The 19409-nt window shown below is 45.5% G+C and overlaps 1 protein-coding gene across 3 annotated transcripts in view; it reads left to right on the plus strand.

Annotated features, from left to right (window-relative positions):
- Window positions 1-19098, plus strand: part of mcf2la (mcf.2 cell line derived transforming sequence-like a) — a 40151-nt gene extending 21053 nt beyond the window's left edge. Inside the window, exons 4-33 of one of the 3 annotated variants that reach the window (XM_076723398.1) lie at window positions 451-565; window positions 2722-2812; window positions 7999-8112; window positions 8228-8344; window positions 8434-8583; window positions 8662-8786; window positions 8863-8977; window positions 9066-9185; window positions 9423-9614; window positions 9708-9899; window positions 9998-10151; window positions 10252-10304; window positions 10415-10494; window positions 10633-10699; window positions 10880-10995; window positions 11120-11189; window positions 11310-11402; window positions 11507-11599; window positions 11685-11810; window positions 11891-12112; window positions 12201-12293; window positions 12377-12455; window positions 12541-12613; window positions 12703-12809; window positions 13021-13113; window positions 14162-14236; window positions 15768-15877; window positions 15985-16097; window positions 16215-16318; window positions 16437-19098. In XM_076723398.1, coding sequence (XP_076579513.1) covers window positions 451-565; window positions 2722-2812; window positions 7999-8112; window positions 8228-8344; window positions 8434-8583; window positions 8662-8786; window positions 8863-8977; window positions 9066-9185; window positions 9423-9614; window positions 9708-9899; window positions 9998-10151; window positions 10252-10304; window positions 10415-10494; window positions 10633-10699; window positions 10880-10995; window positions 11120-11189; window positions 11310-11402; window positions 11507-11599; window positions 11685-11810; window positions 11891-12112; window positions 12201-12293; window positions 12377-12455; window positions 12541-12613; window positions 12703-12809; window positions 13021-13113; window positions 14162-14236; window positions 15768-15877; window positions 15985-16097; window positions 16215-16318; window positions 16437-16516 — 3332 coding nt within the window. In that variant the 3' untranslated portion in view covers window positions 16517-19098. Of the gene's footprint in view, window positions 1-450; window positions 566-1512; window positions 1808-2721; window positions 2813-7998; window positions 8113-8227; window positions 8345-8433; window positions 8584-8661; window positions 8787-8862; window positions 8978-9065; window positions 9186-9422; window positions 9615-9707; window positions 9900-9997; window positions 10152-10251; window positions 10305-10414; window positions 10495-10632; window positions 10700-10879; window positions 10996-11119; window positions 11190-11309; window positions 11403-11506; window positions 11600-11684; window positions 11811-11890; window positions 12113-12200; window positions 12294-12376; window positions 12456-12540; window positions 12614-12702; window positions 12810-13020; window positions 13114-14161; window positions 14237-15767; window positions 15878-15984; window positions 16098-16214; window positions 16319-16436 lie in introns of those variants that run through there. The other 2 variants (XM_076723400.1, XM_076723399.1) reach the window with 2 other exon arrangements.
- The last annotated feature ends 311 nt before the right edge of the window (window positions 19099-19409 follow it).

Here is a 19409-nt window from a genome sequence, read left to right on the forward strand (position 1 = left end):
GTGTGTGTGTGTGTAAGGCCCTTGTGATTTTACACTTTTCTCCTCCTGTTTGTCCTCAGTTTTAAGATATTTGTCTGAAATTCTTGAGGAAATCTATATAAAACAATTAGATTAAGGGCCTTTAATTATGGAGTGGAACATAAATTGATTTTCAAAATAAAAGACGACAGGTTTCCACTGCTATGATCCATAAATACACCAGTATTAATCAGTGTATAGGGTGTGATATTCAGCGGTGAAGGAGGTATTCAGATCCTTTTTGACCATATAGATTAGATCTTCTTCATATGTTTTGCAGTGATATGTTTTAGTGAAGTAAAAAGTACAATATTTCCCTCTCTAAAGAACAAAATACCTCAAATTTGTACTTAAGTATCGTACTGGAGTAAATGAACTGAGTTACAAGTGCATGGACGTCACACTGACCTGCCTGTTTGCCTGTGTTTCCAGGGGGCCGCGGGACGAATGGCAGCCCCATCATCGTCTTCCCAGAATTCCCAGCTTTCGGCGAGCTGGAGGAGGAGGAGGTCCAAAATGTCCTTGGCTACCTCACCAGCATCCCCAGGTTGGCATCTCAAAGCGTGCAGGCGTCATCCTGTCAACAAACAAACTGTGGTGATTAATCTGGCCCACTTGTGCAGGTGCAATACCTCACAGAGCCAACAGATGGCAGCACAATACAAAAGGCCTACCACAAGGGGAGAGCCACAAAGAGCAAAAAGGGAAATGACAGATTGCAGAAAAAGGGATTCTGAGAATGAAAACTAAAGGATGCACAATTTGCTGCAGAGAGGAAAAAAAAACAACAACCAATATCCTGAAGACGTCCTAAAGTCAGATGATCTTACAGATATACATCAAATTTGTACATAATTTGAAGTATTTTTCACCCAGTACTCATAACATACAGGCAGGCCAAATGAACAGCCTCTGCATTAAACCTGAAAGAGAGGTTTTAGGTGTGGCCTTGAGGTCAATGCACCATCATTTGTTTTGCTAATTAAATCATAATGTACACCTCCTTTTCCTCTCGCTCCTTTCTCCTCCTTTCCTTCTTTATTCCCTCCTCCCTCTCTCTGTCCCTCCTCTCTCTCCCCTTTCTTTCACCTTTCCTTTACTGCTGCACTCTCATCTCTCTCTCTCACACACACACACACACACACACACACACACACACACTTGCATACACACACATAATTAAGGGGAGGAGAAACGATGGAGATGTCTGCATCTGTATATCTATGTATACTGTATTTATGTGCTTGTATGTGTGTGTGTGTGTGTGTCATGGCGTCCCCCTTTTTTTTTTTTTTTTTTTTTTCGTGGCTCATCACCTTTCATATCCCACCCCCCACCCCTCCCAGAGTACCCTCCCACCAGCTACTTGCACCCAGCTGCCAATCGGCTGCACTCTGAGCTCTGATTGGCTTTGGGAGAACAGCAAGACTCTGAGCTTGGCTTTGATTGGCCGAGGGTGGGGAAGCAGGTGGTGGAGGAGCGGAGTGAGAAGGGAAAGGAGGAGCGAGATGCTGTTTGAGGATGTGAACGGTCACCTCTCTCCATCTGCGAGCTGCAAACAGATGATTGTGGATGCGGGATTTGAACACTGACAACAGCGGGATGAGGACAGATTCAGGACGAAGGGATTCCGGCTGGATGATAACAATGGGATTTTAAGGATCTGTTGTTTTTTTTTTTTGTCCTGGAATAGCAAAGATTTTCCCCGTTCAGCAGGCTGCATTTATGTGATGTGAATATTTTCTCTGCTAGAGATGGACTGAGGATTTGCTGTCGCAGCATTTACCGGGTAGTGTGGCGTGTTCATGTTCTTAACATGTCTGTGTGATGATGAAAACTGGCTAATTATGTCCCCCCATATGGACCCACTCAGCAGCATTCGTATGTTGGACCCACAGTGTGTGCGTGTGTGTGCGTGTCCCTTCATTTGGCTTGTGTGTTTAGGTGTCAGGATGTATGTCAATTTGTCCAGTAAGTCCTCTCCTGGAAATGCTGCATTCACACACTGACACACACACATTGAGCTTAATGAGGCTGCTACATATGGCACTGCCTATGGACCGAGTGGCAGCATCTTCACACACACACAACTCGCACATATTAACACAGAGCCAAGGTTGCCATGGTAATCAAAAGGGTCTCTCTCATAATCATCACTGATGACAAATGTTGGCGTCAGTCTGTACCAAGGTTTTAACCTTTCCCAGCATCGCTTTTTCATCCCCAAATGATGTTTTTTTCCAACAAAACCCACCAAAGTCCTGTCATTTTTCTGGGATTTTTATATAAGCCATCATGTCGTAGTGACCCAACCTGATGATAGCTCACGCACAGTCCTCCAGTGGGCCGAAGATGACTTCATCACCTGCTTCACTGTTCGAGAGACGAACGGTGCAGAAATCTAAAATATGTACAGATGGAGATCTTATTTTTATAATATATGTTGTGTGATTTTCACACTTGATGGATTTAATTAACGGGGCCTGACTCCTGTTGGGGACACCCTGGAGTTCACTCAGGGAAACCCTGGTGTTGCAGCCACACATCACATCCATAAAGTTCCCTTGTTGGGTTAATGCAGGTTGACCTGATGTCTAGACATTAACAATTAGATCTCAGTCTGGTACTGTGTACAAACACACACACACACACAGAGTCACATATAGAAAATCGGTGATAACAGTGTGTGCTTCTCTCCTGCAGCGTTGCGGCATCAGGAGTGGGTTTCATCCTGGTCATCGACAGACGACTGGACCGATGGGCCGCCGTCAGGGCCACCCTGCTCCGCATCGCTGTAAGACCCCGTGTGATTGTGTGTGTCACTTTGTTTGTGTGCATCATTTGCTGATGAAGTGCGTCTGACGATGGGCGTGTGTGCATTACTCCACACATGCTAATGCTTATTTAGAGATGTGTCTGTGTCTGTGGGTGTAGTTGCTGGTGTCAGCTGTGTGTGTGTATAATTTGGTTTGTCCCCACTTAGAGTAATGGATGTTTTGGTCTTTCCTGTGTGTTTGCTAGCTTGTACAAACTGGACATTATGTGAGCGTGTTTCAGTTAAGTTTGTATTTATTCATTAGCTGTGCAGACGAAGAACATTTGCTGGCAATTGGTGACTGTTTTTTTTTCTTTTCTGGATCTAACGAGGCAAGAGGGGAGTTAAAAATAGCGTATTATGCAGGAGTGGGTGGTGGAGTCTCACAGTGTGTGAGATACCGTCCTGTTAGACGTAGAAAGTCCAAACTGTGTGCGCCGTTAGTCTCATTCTGTAATTGTTTTTTTACCGTCAGCGTTGTATCTGTGTGCCATTAGCCTACTAGCCTACTTCTTGGACAGTGTGAAACTTTCCCTCCTCTCTAAGATGCTAAAATGAGGAGGAAGAGGAGGGAAAGAGGCGAGGGATGTGATGAGAAAAGGCACAAAGGAAAAGAGGGAAAAGGACTGCGAACAGAGACATAAAACAGCAGAGAGGAGAGGATGAGAGGATTTACATCAGACAGACTTGAGAATCAAAGTTACTGATCGCTGCTGTCCTTAATAAGAAAAACTGGAAAAAGTAGAGAAGGAAACTATCTGCAGGGACTTTTAGCTTTCTTCAATCCTTCCTTTGAATCATGATTAACCAGCTGTGCCACCATGAGGAGGGTGAAGCTTCACCACACCCTACACATCGTTGTTAGTCCTATATTACACCACAAAGTGTGTTCAATATATGCAGATATATGCTAATATATGCTAATTGGACACTGATTATCATCAAACCTAATGGTCTTTCCATGGTATTTCTAAGAAACTGTCCCCACTGTGACAATAAATCATTCTGAAGCTCCTTTCTTTACTGACTAAACTCCTCCATGTCGGTTTAACCTGTACACACAAACATGTGCACATTCAACCAGCCATAATGGACCGTTCCAGGGCTGTTATCTTACGCCAGTCCACTGGGCCAGTCCGTGTCCTTGAAAGGGACGTTTATGGACTGTGGGGTGTACTGATAGCAGGGAACCAATCAGTAATTGTCTCGCTGTTTTAATTGGTCTCAACAAATCAAGATACATGGAATCAGTTTGAGGCAAAGTATAACTGTGATGTGATGTGTGAAGACTGATACCACCAGCAACTGGTTAGCTTAGCTGCTTGTTCCACTTAATTAAATATATGTAATTCTTCTCTGAAATGTCTTTGCTTTGCCTCAGTCAGATGGATTCTTGCAGTTTGCGCTCTGTCTTTGCTGTCACTGGGCGCAATAATACTAAGGAGGGGTAGAAGATAATGCTGCTCACGCTGCAGTGAGGTAAAATGAGTCTCACGCCCTGTTATACCAGGTAGAAACCCTATGATGTGGAGAGGTAGGTGGAGGGGTATCAGCAGGATAGCAAGAGCTCTCCCATCCTCCCTTTAGATCTCCTGCTGAGCACCTCTCTCCTCTTTTTTTCCTTGCATTACTTCACTTCTTTGTTCTGCCTTTGAGTTTGTCTCTGCGCTCTGTTCGCCTGTTGTGGATTATCATGTAGGATATAATTCTACAGCTTCTTATTCCATGCTATAAAGCAGCAACAGATTTACCACTGACCTGCTGGCTGGCTGGCTAGAGGCTGATAATCTCTTGGTGCATCGGCTACTCGTATCTCAAAATGATTGCAGTCATAATTTATTGATGCCAAGATGCTGCACCTGGCATGTTTTGAGGAAGTACAAGCTATTATTGTGCCATCAGCACAAACACAAATGTTGCACACAGTAATAGCTTGCATACATGAGATCCAAGGATGCTGCCTCACTGTGTAAATCAGCAAATTCAGGTGACACAAGGGTCTTAAATCCATGCTCTAATATAAGTCCCATTTGAAAAGACACACCAGCTGTTGTAGCTTTAAATCCTGTGCGGGTTTCAGGGGATGCAGAATACATAAAGCCAGAGTGTGTGAAATGTGTCCGTGATGGAAGCAGGCAGCGCTTTAACTAACCTGAAGGCATGAAGAGCAGGTGGTGCGCTCTCCTCCTCACTCCCCGATGCTGGATGTCCCTCTCGGGCCACGCCTGCTTTGTCCACCAGCCAATGACACGTGGTCTTCCGGGAGAATGAAGGTCGTTCGTCTTCCCGTGAGACACCCTGCTCATCAAGGCCGTTCAAGGTCGCCTAATGCCATTTGCCGGTTCCCCCCGCTGCAATGAGAAAAAAAAAACATGAGGAGTGGGCAGCATTGTCATGTAAAGATGGAGATTAGTGTACATGCACGGATACTCTCACTCTGCCACGCTGACTGTCAGACAATCCACAGATGGAGCTGACCAGTGTGCTACAGCAGTAAATAAAACCGACGATGACATCTGACCTCCAGTTAATAGTCACCATGAAATATGCAACAGTTGCTGCTCACAAAATTACTTGAAAATGTGATTATCGAAAGGGACGTTCTAGCAATTCATAACCATCAGTCACAACCAGTTTTCCAGCGAGCCCGACGCTTTCCCTTGTTCCAATTGTTGATCTTATTTGTGAAAGTTTCAGTGTCTTCTTTGGATGCTTTAACAGCAGACTTCCACTCATCATCCGTATTAATCTTAAGGTAGATCCACCAGAATTTAATTAGTCTGAACAGGGTGAATCCGTGTGTGTAGCAGTCAAATGATTTTGGGACAGCTTCACCTCTGTTGCGGCCCATCTTTGTGGTAATCAATATGCCGCCATTCAAGCGTACAGGAGCATTGCTGCAGGGTGAAGACACAGCCGGTGCAACAAGAAGCTTGAATTTGTTACAAGCAGCTAAGAAGCAGTTACAGCAGCCTCTTGTCAAGACTCACTTCTGACTCTTTGTCATAATTGGAGCTCCTTTCATGTCCAAAAGCAAAAGCAGTGATAGAGACAGAGGGGGAGGTGGAGCATGTGGAGGGAGGTGGTTTAATACGGTGGCTATCCAACTCCCAGGAGAACAATGTGGATGTCGTTAGAGGACATGACTGGAGTGGTTTTCCTCTGCTTCCTCACTGGGAGAATATAAATCAGCCTGGTCAACAGAAAATTATATTCTAATCCTTATCATTTATTTATGTGTGCTTTTTATCTGTGAGCCCTGTGCGCGCGTGTGTGTGTGTGTGTGTGTGCGCGCGCGCATCTCTTTAATGTATAAGTGTGTGTCCAGGGATGTGTATGCACATTAGCATGTCTGTGTTCATCTGTCAGGGGGATGCACGGAGCAGATTGTGTATTATCATGTTAATGGGGAGGTACAAATTAAACCAAGACCTCTCAGGGTTTATTGAATTTAATAGATTCCAATTACAGACATATTGCTAACTGTGGTTTGTGTGGTGTGTTACTGGTAGAAGAACCAGCTCAATATGAGAATTTGAATTTAAAAAGTATGTGTTTATCTCTGTAAACATGGCTGTAATCTACCGTTTTATTGCGTTTTTGCACGTTTATTATCTGCAGATGTGATTACTTCAAATATGCTGTGAAATTAGAGAGGAGCCATGTAGGACGAGTCAATTTTCCAACCTGGCTGTCTTTCATCAACATCACAGCAGGCAGTGGTGTGTGTGTGTGTGTGTGTGTGTGTGTGTGTGTGTGTGTGTGTGTGTGTGTGTGTGAGCCAAAAATAAATGAGTGGAAGAGCAGAGTGGAGCTGCAGCACCATTGACTCTTTGAGAAGACTCCTCCACACAGAGACATCAGCGTCTCTCTGTGGCTCGTGCTCTCCCTCCCTTCATTTCTCTCTCTCTCCCTGTATCATCACTCTCGCTTGCATGCCGTCATGCACTCTCTTTCTCTCTCTCTCTCTCTCTCCATCCCTCTTCATGCGTTTTCCAAGGAGGGTTTCCATGGCAACGCCGTGCAGGCATTTCAGACTATGATATGTGTGTGCGCCGTTGTGCGAGTGTGGGTCTCCTTGCAGACTAAATTAAAGGCACGTACAGCATTTTTGACTGATTTTATCAAAGTGCTCCTGCTGTCTGCTTTCTTGGGGTGATTTAGGTGCATATGTGACGGTGATGACAGTCAGTGGGTGGCACCATTTTGTGGAGATAGCTAGAGGCATTTGTGCAATAGCTAGCATAGCTCAGTAGATGCTGCTAATAATAACATTACACCGACAGGAAAGCTGGGTAAGATTAGGAATGCCAACGATGTTTGAGTGGCGGGTGATCCACGAGAAGATCAGTGTAAATACTACATACTCTGAGCAAAAAAAAGATTGAAATCCTTCAAACATCCTGAACGTTTTCTTGAACGTCCTCCTTTTTTCCGGGTTTTATTTATGGCAACGCTAAAGATTTCATGAGCTTGTCACACATCTCTGAGCGTGCCTCCCGCCTCGTGTGTTGGTGTGCGCACATGTCATCCTACGTCGATTTATGATGCCTAACAGGGTGGAGTAATTCACCCAGGGCTTTAGAGGAAGCCATAACCAATATAGCCTTTTAGCTGAGTGGCCTCTTGGGCTGTTGTCTGTGTAAAGGCAATTCTACGCTTTTAACCTGTTAGTGTGGAGGTGGAGGGACACAAACTGTGGTTACTCCCAGAGTCACAGGACTAATTTACCTTGCAGTCACAGCTTTCTAGACGAGAGGTGCAACAAGGGAACAACTGTAGGAGATTTAGGGGATATTAAATCCCAGAAAAACTGGCTTCATGTCGGTTCAGGGTTGCAGCTGGGGACAGCTGTTACACCAGCGCGCTTGTTCGTACCTCTCCAGGGCTCTGAACCTGGAGCCTGGAAATACAAACTGTAATTTTTCACTGCGAGACGCAAGAAGCAAAGTGCACCATAAATATTGATTGCAGAATATACATGAGGTGAATCAGGCACATGAACTGTATTAAGACCAGTTAAGACCTTGGATTCAAAATATAAACGGATGCAGATCACTGATCCTCATGCTGGCAGACTATTAGCTCAGCTGATTTCCTTTATAACTGAAAGCCACACACACTAACAGATGAGTTAAACCTGTCAATCCTCTCTTCTCTCTCAGGGTTCATTTCCAGGGAACTTACACTTGGTTCTGGTGTTGCGTCCCACGACTTTGCTCCAGCGGACTCTGTCAGACTTCCTGTTCAAGTTCAGCAAGGATGAGTTCAAAATGAAGGTGCGCTATGCATGTGTCTGTCTTTCCGTCTTTCCCTTTATCATTTATTCTAACATGATATAAGATGCCTTGTACGTTCTTCAGGATTCTCTTTTGATGAATAATTTGTCATCAGGTGGTGATGCTGAGTTCGGTGACTGAGCTCCACGCCTATATCGACCCAAGACAACTGACCACGGAGCTGGGAGGCACGCAGGAGTACTGCCATGACAGCTGGATCTCACACCGCACTGTATGTCCTCACACACACCTCCAGGTTTTTTCTGTTTTCCATGGTGTAACCTCTGTGCATTTATCCATGCCTGAATGTGTCCTCCGCAGGCGATCGAGGCGTTCGCCCTCATGGTGAAGACCACGGCTCAGACCCTGCAGGCGTTCGGCACTGAGCTCGCAGAGACAGAATTGCCTAACGATGCCGAGGCCACCACCAACCTGCTGCACACACACACTCTGAAGAAGGATAGAATGAAGGTCAGATACGCTTTTCCATACATTTCTCTCATAAATATGAGGTGAATAGTGATCGATAATTATTTCTTCAATTTCCAGGAGGACCTGCAGGTGGCGCTGTCTCAAGGGGGACGCCTGTTGGAGTGTATCAATGAGCCTCTACAGGCAGACCCAGAATACAGCATGACCTACGATGAGGTGGAAAACTTAGCGACTGTCCAGAGGTAGAGGAAGGGACGACTGCATGCATGCACAGATGAGCACATGAGCACATGAATAAATCTTCTCTGTCCCTCTCAGGCTCCTGGGTCAGCTGGACGAAACGGAGACAGCGTTTGACGATTTCTGGGAGCGTCACCACACCAAGCTGGAGCAGTGTCTACAGCTCCGCCATTTTGAACAGCACTTCCGTGAAGTGAGTCACGTTGTCGAAAGTGTGCTTTTAGCGTAAATGAAGTCAGCTGACACGTGCGCTGCTAACACGACGGTGTGTGTGCTCGTAGGTGCGAGCGCAGCTTGATGTGACGTCAGAGCGCTTGTCGGGTTTCTCTGAGGTCAGCGTAAGCCCCGCCCATGCTGAGCACGTCCTGCGAGAGCTCAGCGGCCATGAGGACAAGGCCTGCGTAAGACACACACACACACTCTCACCCATCCAGAATTAAGTAATGAATGCTGCAATCTACTTAGAGGAAGAGGACTGAGGAGGAGGAGGAGGAAGAAGAGGAGGACAGGGGGTCGTTTTATTGTCAGCCATTGATGGATGATGTGTCCGTTGCTGTTAGCTGACAAGCCAGCAGCTCTCTGTGTATCCTAAAGCATAGTCTCATATTAAAACAGACGTCTTCACTGTGTCTCCACAGGACGTCCTGGACCGAGCCCTGACCCTGGCCAGTGAAGGTGACAGGCTGATAGAAAATTCCCACTATGCCGAGGACTCCATCAGGCCCAAGTGCGGCGAGCTGAGGGGGGTGTGTGAGGAGATCAGCTCCACTCTGAGGAGCAAGAAGAGCCTCCTGCTCAGGGCCATGGAGCTCCACCACGCTCTGGAGAAGGTACGAGCGTTCATTCAAGTATTATCAGAATTTGGACTTTAGTAATAGAAGAGGGAACTTTTGCCCTTATTACTGTAAAACCTTTCCTCCCAGGCGTCACGGTGGTGCGAGGAGGGCATCTTCCTGCTGGCCAGCCAGCCAGTCGATCGCTGTCAGTCTCAGGACGGAGCTGAAGCAGCTCTGCAAGAACTGGAGCGATATTTGGACACAGCGCCGCTGCACACCCTCACCGACCGCAGCGCCATCTGCTGCCAGTATGAGGCGACGCTCACGACACAGCTCAGGGTCAGCAGGGAGTGGATTCAACAGATTAAACGCATGCTTTTCTGACACTGTGATTCATTCTCATGCCTGATGGTTTATGACGGTTCCTCCTCCATCAGGACCAGGTAGAGAAAGTTTTCCAGAAGCAAAGCTCTGTCCAGGAGATGTTTGAAAAGAGACGCATCAGCCTGAAGAAACTCGCTGCCAAACAGACCAGACCGGTCCAGCCAGTAGCACCTAGACCTGAAGTGAAGTCTCCGCTCTCCTCTCCCAGTAAGCTTGGATGAAAAGATGGTGATTTGATGAAAGAGAGCAGCCACACCAAGACTTCTGCTCAAAGGCATACAAACCTTGTTTTCTCTCTGTCCTTCAGATGAACAGAGAAAAGAGAGAAGATACTCTGCAGATAATGCCATCTGCAAAAAGGTAAACGCACGACTGCTGATCCACTGTTTTATCAAAGCGAGGTGATGTGGATGTAGAAAGGTAAATATGCGAGGTCACACTATACCATCTATGAATGTGTGTGCGTCCAGGCGGAGTCTCCCATACATAACGGTGGCACCAGACACGCGTCTCTCTCAGAAGAAGAAGAAAACCTGGCAGTACTTCGGCGGTAAGGGGTCAGAGGTCATCCTCAAAGCCTTAGATAAGACAGCAGTTAATGGGGCACTGGTTGCTCATCTTGGGGTTACAGCTCAGTAGCATGCTCACTTCTGCTGAACAGAGACTTCATTCGTATTTTCTGTTCCAGCCACGTTATGAATGAACTGCTGGAGACGGAGAGAGCATACGTGGAGGAGCTGCTGTGTGTGCTGGAGGTGAGTGTTCGTCGTGTCCATTTTCATCCAGTAATTTATCATGTAAGCAAATCAGTAATCCAGCACATGCATTTACTCTTCTTTACGTGGTCACATGGAGCTTGGACCTATCCCATCATCCACTGGGGGAATGAAATTTAGTGAATCTGCTGATGTAATGTATGTGATATTAATCTCCAGGGCTATGCTGCAGAGATGGACAACCCCGCCATGGCTCACCTCATCCCCAGCACCCTGCTCAGCAAGAAGGACGTCCTGTTTGGCAACATGTCTGAAATCTACCAGTTTCATAAGAGGTGAGCCTCTTTCAGACAGTTCTCTTGATTCCCAGAATGTATAACTGCTGCTTTTTCAGCACTAATATGACATTATTGATCTTTACTTCATGCTCTAACCACTGGCCATGTTGTTTGTCTCCAGGACGTTTCTGAAGGAACTGGAAGCGTACACTGACTGCCCAGAGCTAGTGGGCCGCTGCTTTTTAGAGAGGGTGAGCTCTCACTTCCTACGCTCTGGTCTGGACTTCCTTATAAAGACCCAGTAGAAAAAAAAGCGTCAAGTCAGTGACAGACATAGCTTCATTCTGGCACCTGCTGTGCTCTCTCTGCAGATGAAGGACCTGCAGATCTATGAGGCTTACTGCCAGAATAAACCTCGCTCGGAGAGCTTGTGGAGACAGTGCTCCGACTGTGCCTTCTTCCAGGTTTCCCTCTCGCCTTCCACCTCATAGCAACACCTTCCTTTTCACGCGCCTTACAAGTACAACAAGCTGAAAGTATCATCATTGGTTTGTTTTTTGTGAACCAGGAGTGCCAGAAGAAGCTGGAACATAAACTTGGTTTGGACTCCTACCTCCTCAAACCTGTCCAGAGAATCACCAAGTACCAGCTACTGCTTAAGGTGAGCAGTGTTCATGCTCTGTGTGGATATTTCAGACAGGGAAGACTCACTGTGTTCTCCACTTACATTTCTTGTGTGTTTGCAGGAGTTGTTGAAGTACAGTAAGGGCTGTGATGGCTGTGATGACCTCCAGGAAGCTCTCTCCTCCATCCTTGGGATCCTGAAAGCTGTTAATGACTCCATGCACCTCATCGCCATCACAGGATACGAGGTCAGAGAAATGACACCGCCCTGCACCCTCACCCTCTGCGGTTGGGCTGATCTCAAAGTCTCCCCTCTCCCCCTTTTCAGGGCAACCTGTCGGAGCTGGGCCGCCTCCTGATGCAGGGCTCCTTCAGCGTGTGGACGGAGCATAAAAAAGGTCACGCCAAGGTCAAGGACCTGGCCCGGTTTAAGCCCATGCAGAGGCACCTGTTCCTGCACGAGAAGGCGCTGCTCTTCTGCAAGAGGAGAGAGGAGAACGGCGAGGGCTACGAGAAGGCTCCGTCTTACAGCTTCAAACACTCCCTCAGTGTAAGCCGGTCACATTTGAAGACAAAGTCAATATTTGGATGCAGCCGCAGTGAAAGATGATTGCTGACTGTGTGTTTTCCTCCCTCAGATGAGTGCGGTGGGCATTACAGAGAACGCTAAAGGAGACAACAAGAAGTTTGAGATTTGGTGTAACTCCAGAGATGAAGTTTTCATAGTGCAGGTACGGCCTCTCAGTCTGGCTGCTGAGAAGACACCTTCTTTCACCTTCACTGCTGTATAACTATCATGATTTGTCTCACGCAGGCTCCGACACCAGAGATTAAGACGGCGTGGGTGAACGAGATCCGCAAAGTTCTGACCCAGCAGCTGCAAGCCTGCAGAGGTACTGTGGACAAAGAGCCACACAAGCTTGTTTGAACGTCTTCTGCTCACCTGCTTCAGCTGTAATGAACTGTTATGTGTTTTAGATGCCAGTCAGCAGAAGAGCTCGGACCCCGTTTCCCCGAGTGCCGCCAGCACCAACACCTCCATCTCCCTCAGGTTGGTGTCCAGCCTGATAAACACTGCACACGCCCTCAATAAGACGGCTTTTATTCACAGCCGTGTTTTCTCCCTCTTCTCTATGCCAGTCCCTTTCGTAGCAGCAGTCAGAAAAACCAGAAGAAGCAGGAGGAGAAGAAGGCGGAGGCGAGCACCATCTCTGAGGTCACCTCGTCTTCTTCACCGAAACACAAAGGTGAGTGTTTGAGCGCTGCATCGTCACGCACGGACAAAATGTATCAGTCAGCCGTGGCTGAAAACTCTGAAACTCTGACTGATCTGGACTCTTTGCTTCATCATCTTCATCTTCATGCTTCCTCTTTCTGTCCCTCTACCTCTTTATGTCTGTTTTTGGGTGACTGCAACGCTCTTTTCTGTCCCGTTCCATTTCAAACCATCGTTTCCAGATGAACCAGTGACCAGTCCGACCACTGACAGGTCTGCAGTGGCTAAAAAGCGTTTTACTTTGCAGGGCTTCAGCAATCTCAAGAGCCCGAAAGGTAACGTCAGCAGACCTAAGAGTGTTTTTAAAACAGGCTCATGATGCCTGTGCTGTGATCACAGTTTAATGTGCTTCGTCAGCTTTTTAAAAGATTCTTTATTTTGCTAATTAGTAAGCGATAAGATGCATTTGCTCAGTTATAAATACATTAAGGGATTTTGCTGCTATACAGCCTTATTTATCCTGGGATGAATGTTAGCTTATGGCGGCTAATGTTAGCAAACTTTCCATAGATATTGCTGTGGATCTGACATTACAGAGTCAGGTTCAAATACATTTTAGCATTTACTACCATCCTGTAATTATCACCATTATGACCATGATGGCTGATGTATAACAAGAGCTTTAAGCACTGCACACAAAGACCTTTGAATGAAGTAAAGATCATGAAATATAAACTTGAACATGATCTGGACAGACAAGATAGATTTAACATTCGGTTAATTTTTAAAAAAAAGATGGACTTAATTGGAGGGGATAAATATTTTAAGGTAAAACATCAGAAACACTATTAATATAAATACTACAACACTATTGTTTACAGTATATTAGCCACAATCATGCCTTGTTAATGTGTATTTGTGTCAAATTGGAAATGTTATATTATTTGAATCAATATAAGAAGATAGTGTTTAATTAATTATCACCAGTTCAACACTAGATGCACATTAAACGTCTTAAAACAGCGATTGGTCAGTGCTGTAAGTTCTTAATTAAAGATCAATTATTGCCCCTGATCAAACCTGATATAGAGCCTGTTCTCACTGTGAGTTTTTATTTGCAGACACTCTGCCTCCTGGTGGTAAAAGCCGAACATTGCCACTTGTGTACTTTCCTGCAGTAGCGTGGGAAAGAGTTAGAAGAAGTTATTTAGGTTAAATTCATCAGTTTTTATCCTAATGGTAATCAAAAACTGGAGGTCACATTAGTCATATAAGCTTCTCGCTGCTCTAGATATTCAATGACAGTGTTAAAAGACTTCTCCTCTCACTGCTGTCTTCTTTTTCTTCCTCCTTATCTTGACTTTTCTCTTCCCGTGTGGCCAGGCTCGGCCCTGAGCCCCGAGCACGGCTCCAAACGCCACTTGGTCAAGAGTGACCCCACACCATTTGGGTTCAAAGGTATATCGACGGCCCATAACAAAGGCTGTTTCATTCTAGAGGCCATCATCCATCTTTTCATCCCTCACTGAGAAAGTGTACTCCAGTCTTGTGTGTGTTCATTATGTAGATTTCACCTGTGTCTTACATAGAAGGAGGAAACTGGATAGATGTTATAGCAAACATTCATCCAGTGATAGAAGCTGTTCTCCATACTGTCACCCTACATTTAGAGAGAAATATGTTGTGCTCACACATGCTATCTGCAGGTCCCAGAAGTCTTCAAATCACTGATATAAAGGGCTTAAATAGTCTTAAACTTAGTTGTATTTTCATCGTGATGGATTCCCTTTGCCCAGTTTGTCAATCCAGTACAAACTGCATCCAGCTTGCTCACTTTTTTGGCTTTCTGAAACATGCAGATGCTCTGTGACGTACACATTTTTCCCTGAACACTGCATTTGCCATGTGTGTGACAACATTTTTCACAGGTCATAAATCATCATCACGTTTTGGGAAACACGCTGATGTGCTTTGACTTGCCAAGAGTTAGCTTAGCTTAGCATAAATACTGGAAACAAGGGGTGACAGCTGGCCTTGCTCTGTCCAAAGATACAAGCTGGACAGAGCTAGGCTAACTATTTCGCCCTGTTTCCAGTATTTATGCTAAGCTAAGCTAACTGGCTGCTGGCTCCAAATGCACCACACCAACATGGGAGTGATATTTATGCACTAACTGACCAACTGATTACTTTACTGACCGTGTCACAGTGAAGGATTATTGCACATGTCCGATGACAGTGATTTAGAGCGTGATTACACTGTGGTTTTTCTCCTGGTCCACATCAAGGACCCTTACATGGACTGACCAGGTAACCCAGCTAAAGCAGCTGTCTGACCACAGGACTAGTCCAGCTGTCTCACTCATTCGCTGGCTGTTTCTCCCCCCGTCTAGAGCCGGCGCCTCATGTCAGTCTGAGCAGAGTCAAATGGATGAGTACGTCTAGTCTGTTACAGAGCAAGCGGCAAGGTACAGAGCCGCTGTGAGGATGAGCCACTGTGGGTGTTTGCTGTGCTTTTAAGGTGGTCATGATTGATTTTACGAGAGGTAAAGTCAAGCAGAATATCTGTTTTCCTTTCATTTAGCCTTGCATTGAGTCTTACTGTCTTATCTTCCATTGATTGAAGCTATTTGTGCTCTTTTTGCTTGTCGATAGGAGATGTTAAGTCTCAGTTTGAGGCTAAATGATAATGTTTTTTGCAACTACTCTACCTCAAATCAATCATTATCTCCTCTTCTACCGTTGGGTGTTTTGGGTTAGAGGCTGTGTGGACTCATCTACTTGAATTTGCTTCTTGGTGTGTTTCACTGGGATCTGTCCACTGTCTCCATTGATCTTTTCTGGGATTTTGGTGGAGTTTGGTTTGACCTTTTGTGTGTGTGTTTGTACAGATTCATCACTACATTTCCTCAACTCACTTTTTCCCCACTTCTCTCCTTTACCTCTAAATCTCCTCACCTGTGTCTGTCCTCTCTGCACCACCACCACAGGCTGGAACAAGGCGTCTCTCTCGGTGGATGCCTCAGAGGAGAATGATGGGTACTCCAGCGGCGAGGACCCCATGAACTCTGACCCCGAGGACGAAGTAGGAAAGAAGCTGGTGAGCATAAAGAGTTTGACATTAGTTTACTTTCCTCTATTTTGCTGTTTGATGTTCGCCGCTCGACTCCTCTCACTCACCGTCTTTGGTGACCTTTAACCCATCAGGCTCCAGGAAAGTATACAGTGGTAGCGGACTGCGAGAAGGCGGGACCTCAGGAGCTGTCTGTCAAGAGCGGAGACATGGTCCAGCTAATCAGAGAAGGAGAGGAGGGACAATGGTAAACATTTCTCCAGTCAAAAGAATGCAAATTCACTTGGAAACGTCTTCATATTTGTCTGCCAATCACGGAAGCTACATTTTTAGCTAAAGTCACCGTTTGTTTAATCCTCTGTAGGTTTGTGAAGAACCTCCGCAGCAGTAAGGAGGGCTGGGTGGCCGCAGCAAACCTCCTCAGCCTCATCTCAGAGTCCAAATCATCCCAGTCACTCAGCAGCTCAGGTATTTTATATTTAGGATTATTGTGCAAACAGTCAGCTTATTCGGTTGGAGCCGTTTGTATGAGGATCTGCTTGGAATTAATAAAGCCAACGCTGCTGTTTGCGTGTTCGTCCTGCAGATGGCAGCGTCTCCGGGAACCTCAGCACTTCCTCCAGCTGCAGCGAGACCTACACCAGCTTCTCTGACATCAAACCCTGACCTGCCATCACCATCCCGGCTCCATCCCTCGACCTAAAACTATTTCCAGGTGGAATTACAGAGTCTGAAGCTGACCCTGACGGGGGGGACGTCCACTGCACATCTTGTCAGATACAAAAACTATCATTATATCTGCCAATACTGCTTGCTACGCCCACCTGTTCTATGATTTACTGTATTTGCAGCCCTTTGTCAATGAAAAATAGCTTATTTCCACTAAGCAGTGTTATACCCTCATTTTAAATCAAGTGTAGGTATTGTCATGGCTCGTTCAGATAATTGAAATATCAGGGAAAAATAGTTCCTCACATGGTATAATCATGTGATCTCTGTAACCTACAGGGAAAAGCTGAATATCTTCAGTTCAATAACTGACTGAACAGATGTTTAGTGCTATGTTTAACCCTCCCGATCATGTAGCATCAAAGTGGACAAATGTCAACAATATCTGCACTAAACGTGAGCTGTAGGCAGCTTTCAAAACCTCGCTGAAACCCCTTCGCATCACAGCGCAGCGACACATTCTTGTGTGAAACATCCACAGGTACAGATACTACGAGGCTGGTATTTCACATGATGCATCGTCTGTAGTGTCAGACATTAATCGTACACTGTGAAAACTGGCAGCTGGCTGCAACAAGAAAAAAAAAAAATGCTTTCGGTGCATCTTGGAGCATCACTGAGCAGGATAAATGTTCAAGGCGTGATACTGAAGAAGTTTTCCCCCCATTCAAGAATGCTGTATCCCTCCCTTAGTGTTAACATGAGCTTCCCTTAGCCCTGGTTTTCTGGTCTTAACTACACATCAGTCGCATGCATCACTGGGTGAATGTCACCAACAGCACTACCTGGTGGTCAGACATCTTGCACTTCTCCAACTACGCAAACAATTCACTCACACAGAGAGCGGCAGCTTGGAACAACTTCTGAACCTCTTTTTTTTTTTTTTTTTTCCAAGAGTGATTGTCTAACTCGCCTCTGAACTGCTCTGGATTTACCTCTCAGGAAGCCCAAGAAGTTGCGTGGGCAGGCAGGTGTGATTGCATACCTGCCTGTGGCAACCACCTGTCTTTGTGTGTGTGCAGCCTTGCGTGTGTGTGTGTGCGCGCGCTTCAGAACAAACCCAACAAGCCTACGTCGCAAACCATCAGAGAGATATGTGGATACAGTCACCTGCTGGATTCATTTCAAGCCAAGGGTCCCATAACTGCCCGTTAAAGAACCCATAAATGTCAGTGCTGCATATGAATCCAGTTTTTGTGTCACCGCCAGCGTGCTCACCTATCTTTGGTCTGCCCTGCAGCAACAAAGCAGGCTTTGTCCTCTCCCTGTGCTCCCAGCCCCACTCAGACATGTGACAGTAGCCACTTCTCTATAAGCAGGACTAACCGGGGCCCGGACCTTTTCAACATGCTTGCACAACCAGCCTGAGAGCAATATTTGTTTACTTGACACCATGATGTAGCTGAGTAATTGTCACATAATAATGTGCAAAAAAAAAAGAAAAAAAAAATCATGACAAAAGTCTGACTGGATTGCACAGCAGGGGTGGTGAGTAAGCTCAGCCCTAGTTGGCCCTGGACACCTCTGACAACCAGCTGCTGTGACACCCTACTTTACACACACACACTCAAGAAGCTTGTGCTATTCTGAACACTGAATGAATCCTGTTTTCTTGCCTTGTTTTTCAAGGGTTTTTTAATATCTCAACATTTCTACTGTATCCACAAGGCACTCTGTACAACAATCTCTTCCTTTTTCCGTATTTAACGTCGAATGTGTGACTGTTACTAAACCGAGAAACACCAAGCGCAGCATGCTGTTACACTAAAACCAGCCCCACCTGTCTGTTACCCAGAATGGGTTGTATTTGTCCACTGGTTTAACAAAACCACTGCGGTCTTGTCAGATTTGTCCCTGACCTTCGTCTCTGGAAAGAGGAAGAAACTAGTTTACAGGCCTCTCGCTGTCAAAACTGTGAGCAGAGAGTAAACTGTGGCTGGCGTTACGTGTTGATCCGTGTAAGTTCTGTAAGGCTTATGTATGTTACACTTGTACAGATATGTCCTCTATACCTCACATTGTTTGGCTCGAGAGCATGTATATTGTGAAGAGGATCATGGTTTTTGTGAGTCTCCCTGTTGCTCTGTGTGTCATCGCTCTTTGTGGCATGTTCTTCATAGCCCCAATTTTAAAGCTCTCGTGTAAAAAGCCCTGAACGAGGCAAGTATTTTTACCAGGCACTGATGTATTTTGTGAGAGGTTATTTTCTGCCCTCTGAAGAAAGCTGACCCGGGGCGCTAAACTCGTCAGTGTTTTATCGTGATCACACAATAAAGCTTATTGAATTATTTGTACTTCTGACTTGGCTGGAGAGATGAGAAGGTTTCTATTTTTTCGTTTCTTTTTATGCAGCACATTGCAGCAACCACTGTCTTTATTTTCCTATTGTATCTACTGAGTATGGTGTTGATATGAACATATTATAATGAGACATATCTGTGTATATTTGTAAATATGTAATTCTGAATTGTATGTAAAATGAGAAGCAGCTTTAATAAAGTCTGAGATGGTTTCCTCTATGGGATCTTGCCTTTTTTTGTGGGAAACCATTTAATTTAATTTAAAATCTTCAGTGTTATTATTTTTAATGGACAACACCAGACCACTGATGAGTCATGTGTGGGCTTTTGGAGCCCATTTAACCAGAACATTCTGGAATGAAACAAAAACGTTTGCTTTTAATTGATCACTTTTTACAAATCTAATAATTAATGTTCAACAGAAAAACACGATAAACATCGATAAATTGCCAATGTTATGAATTGTGTTTTTGGATCCGGAAGTATAATTTAACCCACGTGGTATCGAGCCTCCAATGAGCTTTTCCCAG

The sequence above is a fragment of the Chaetodon auriga genome, chromosome 23 (genome assembly GCF_051107435.1).
Source record: "Chaetodon auriga isolate fChaAug3 chromosome 23, fChaAug3.hap1, whole genome shotgun sequence".
Taxonomy (NCBI): Eukaryota; Metazoa; Chordata; class Actinopteri; order Chaetodontiformes; family Chaetodontidae; genus Chaetodon; species Chaetodon auriga.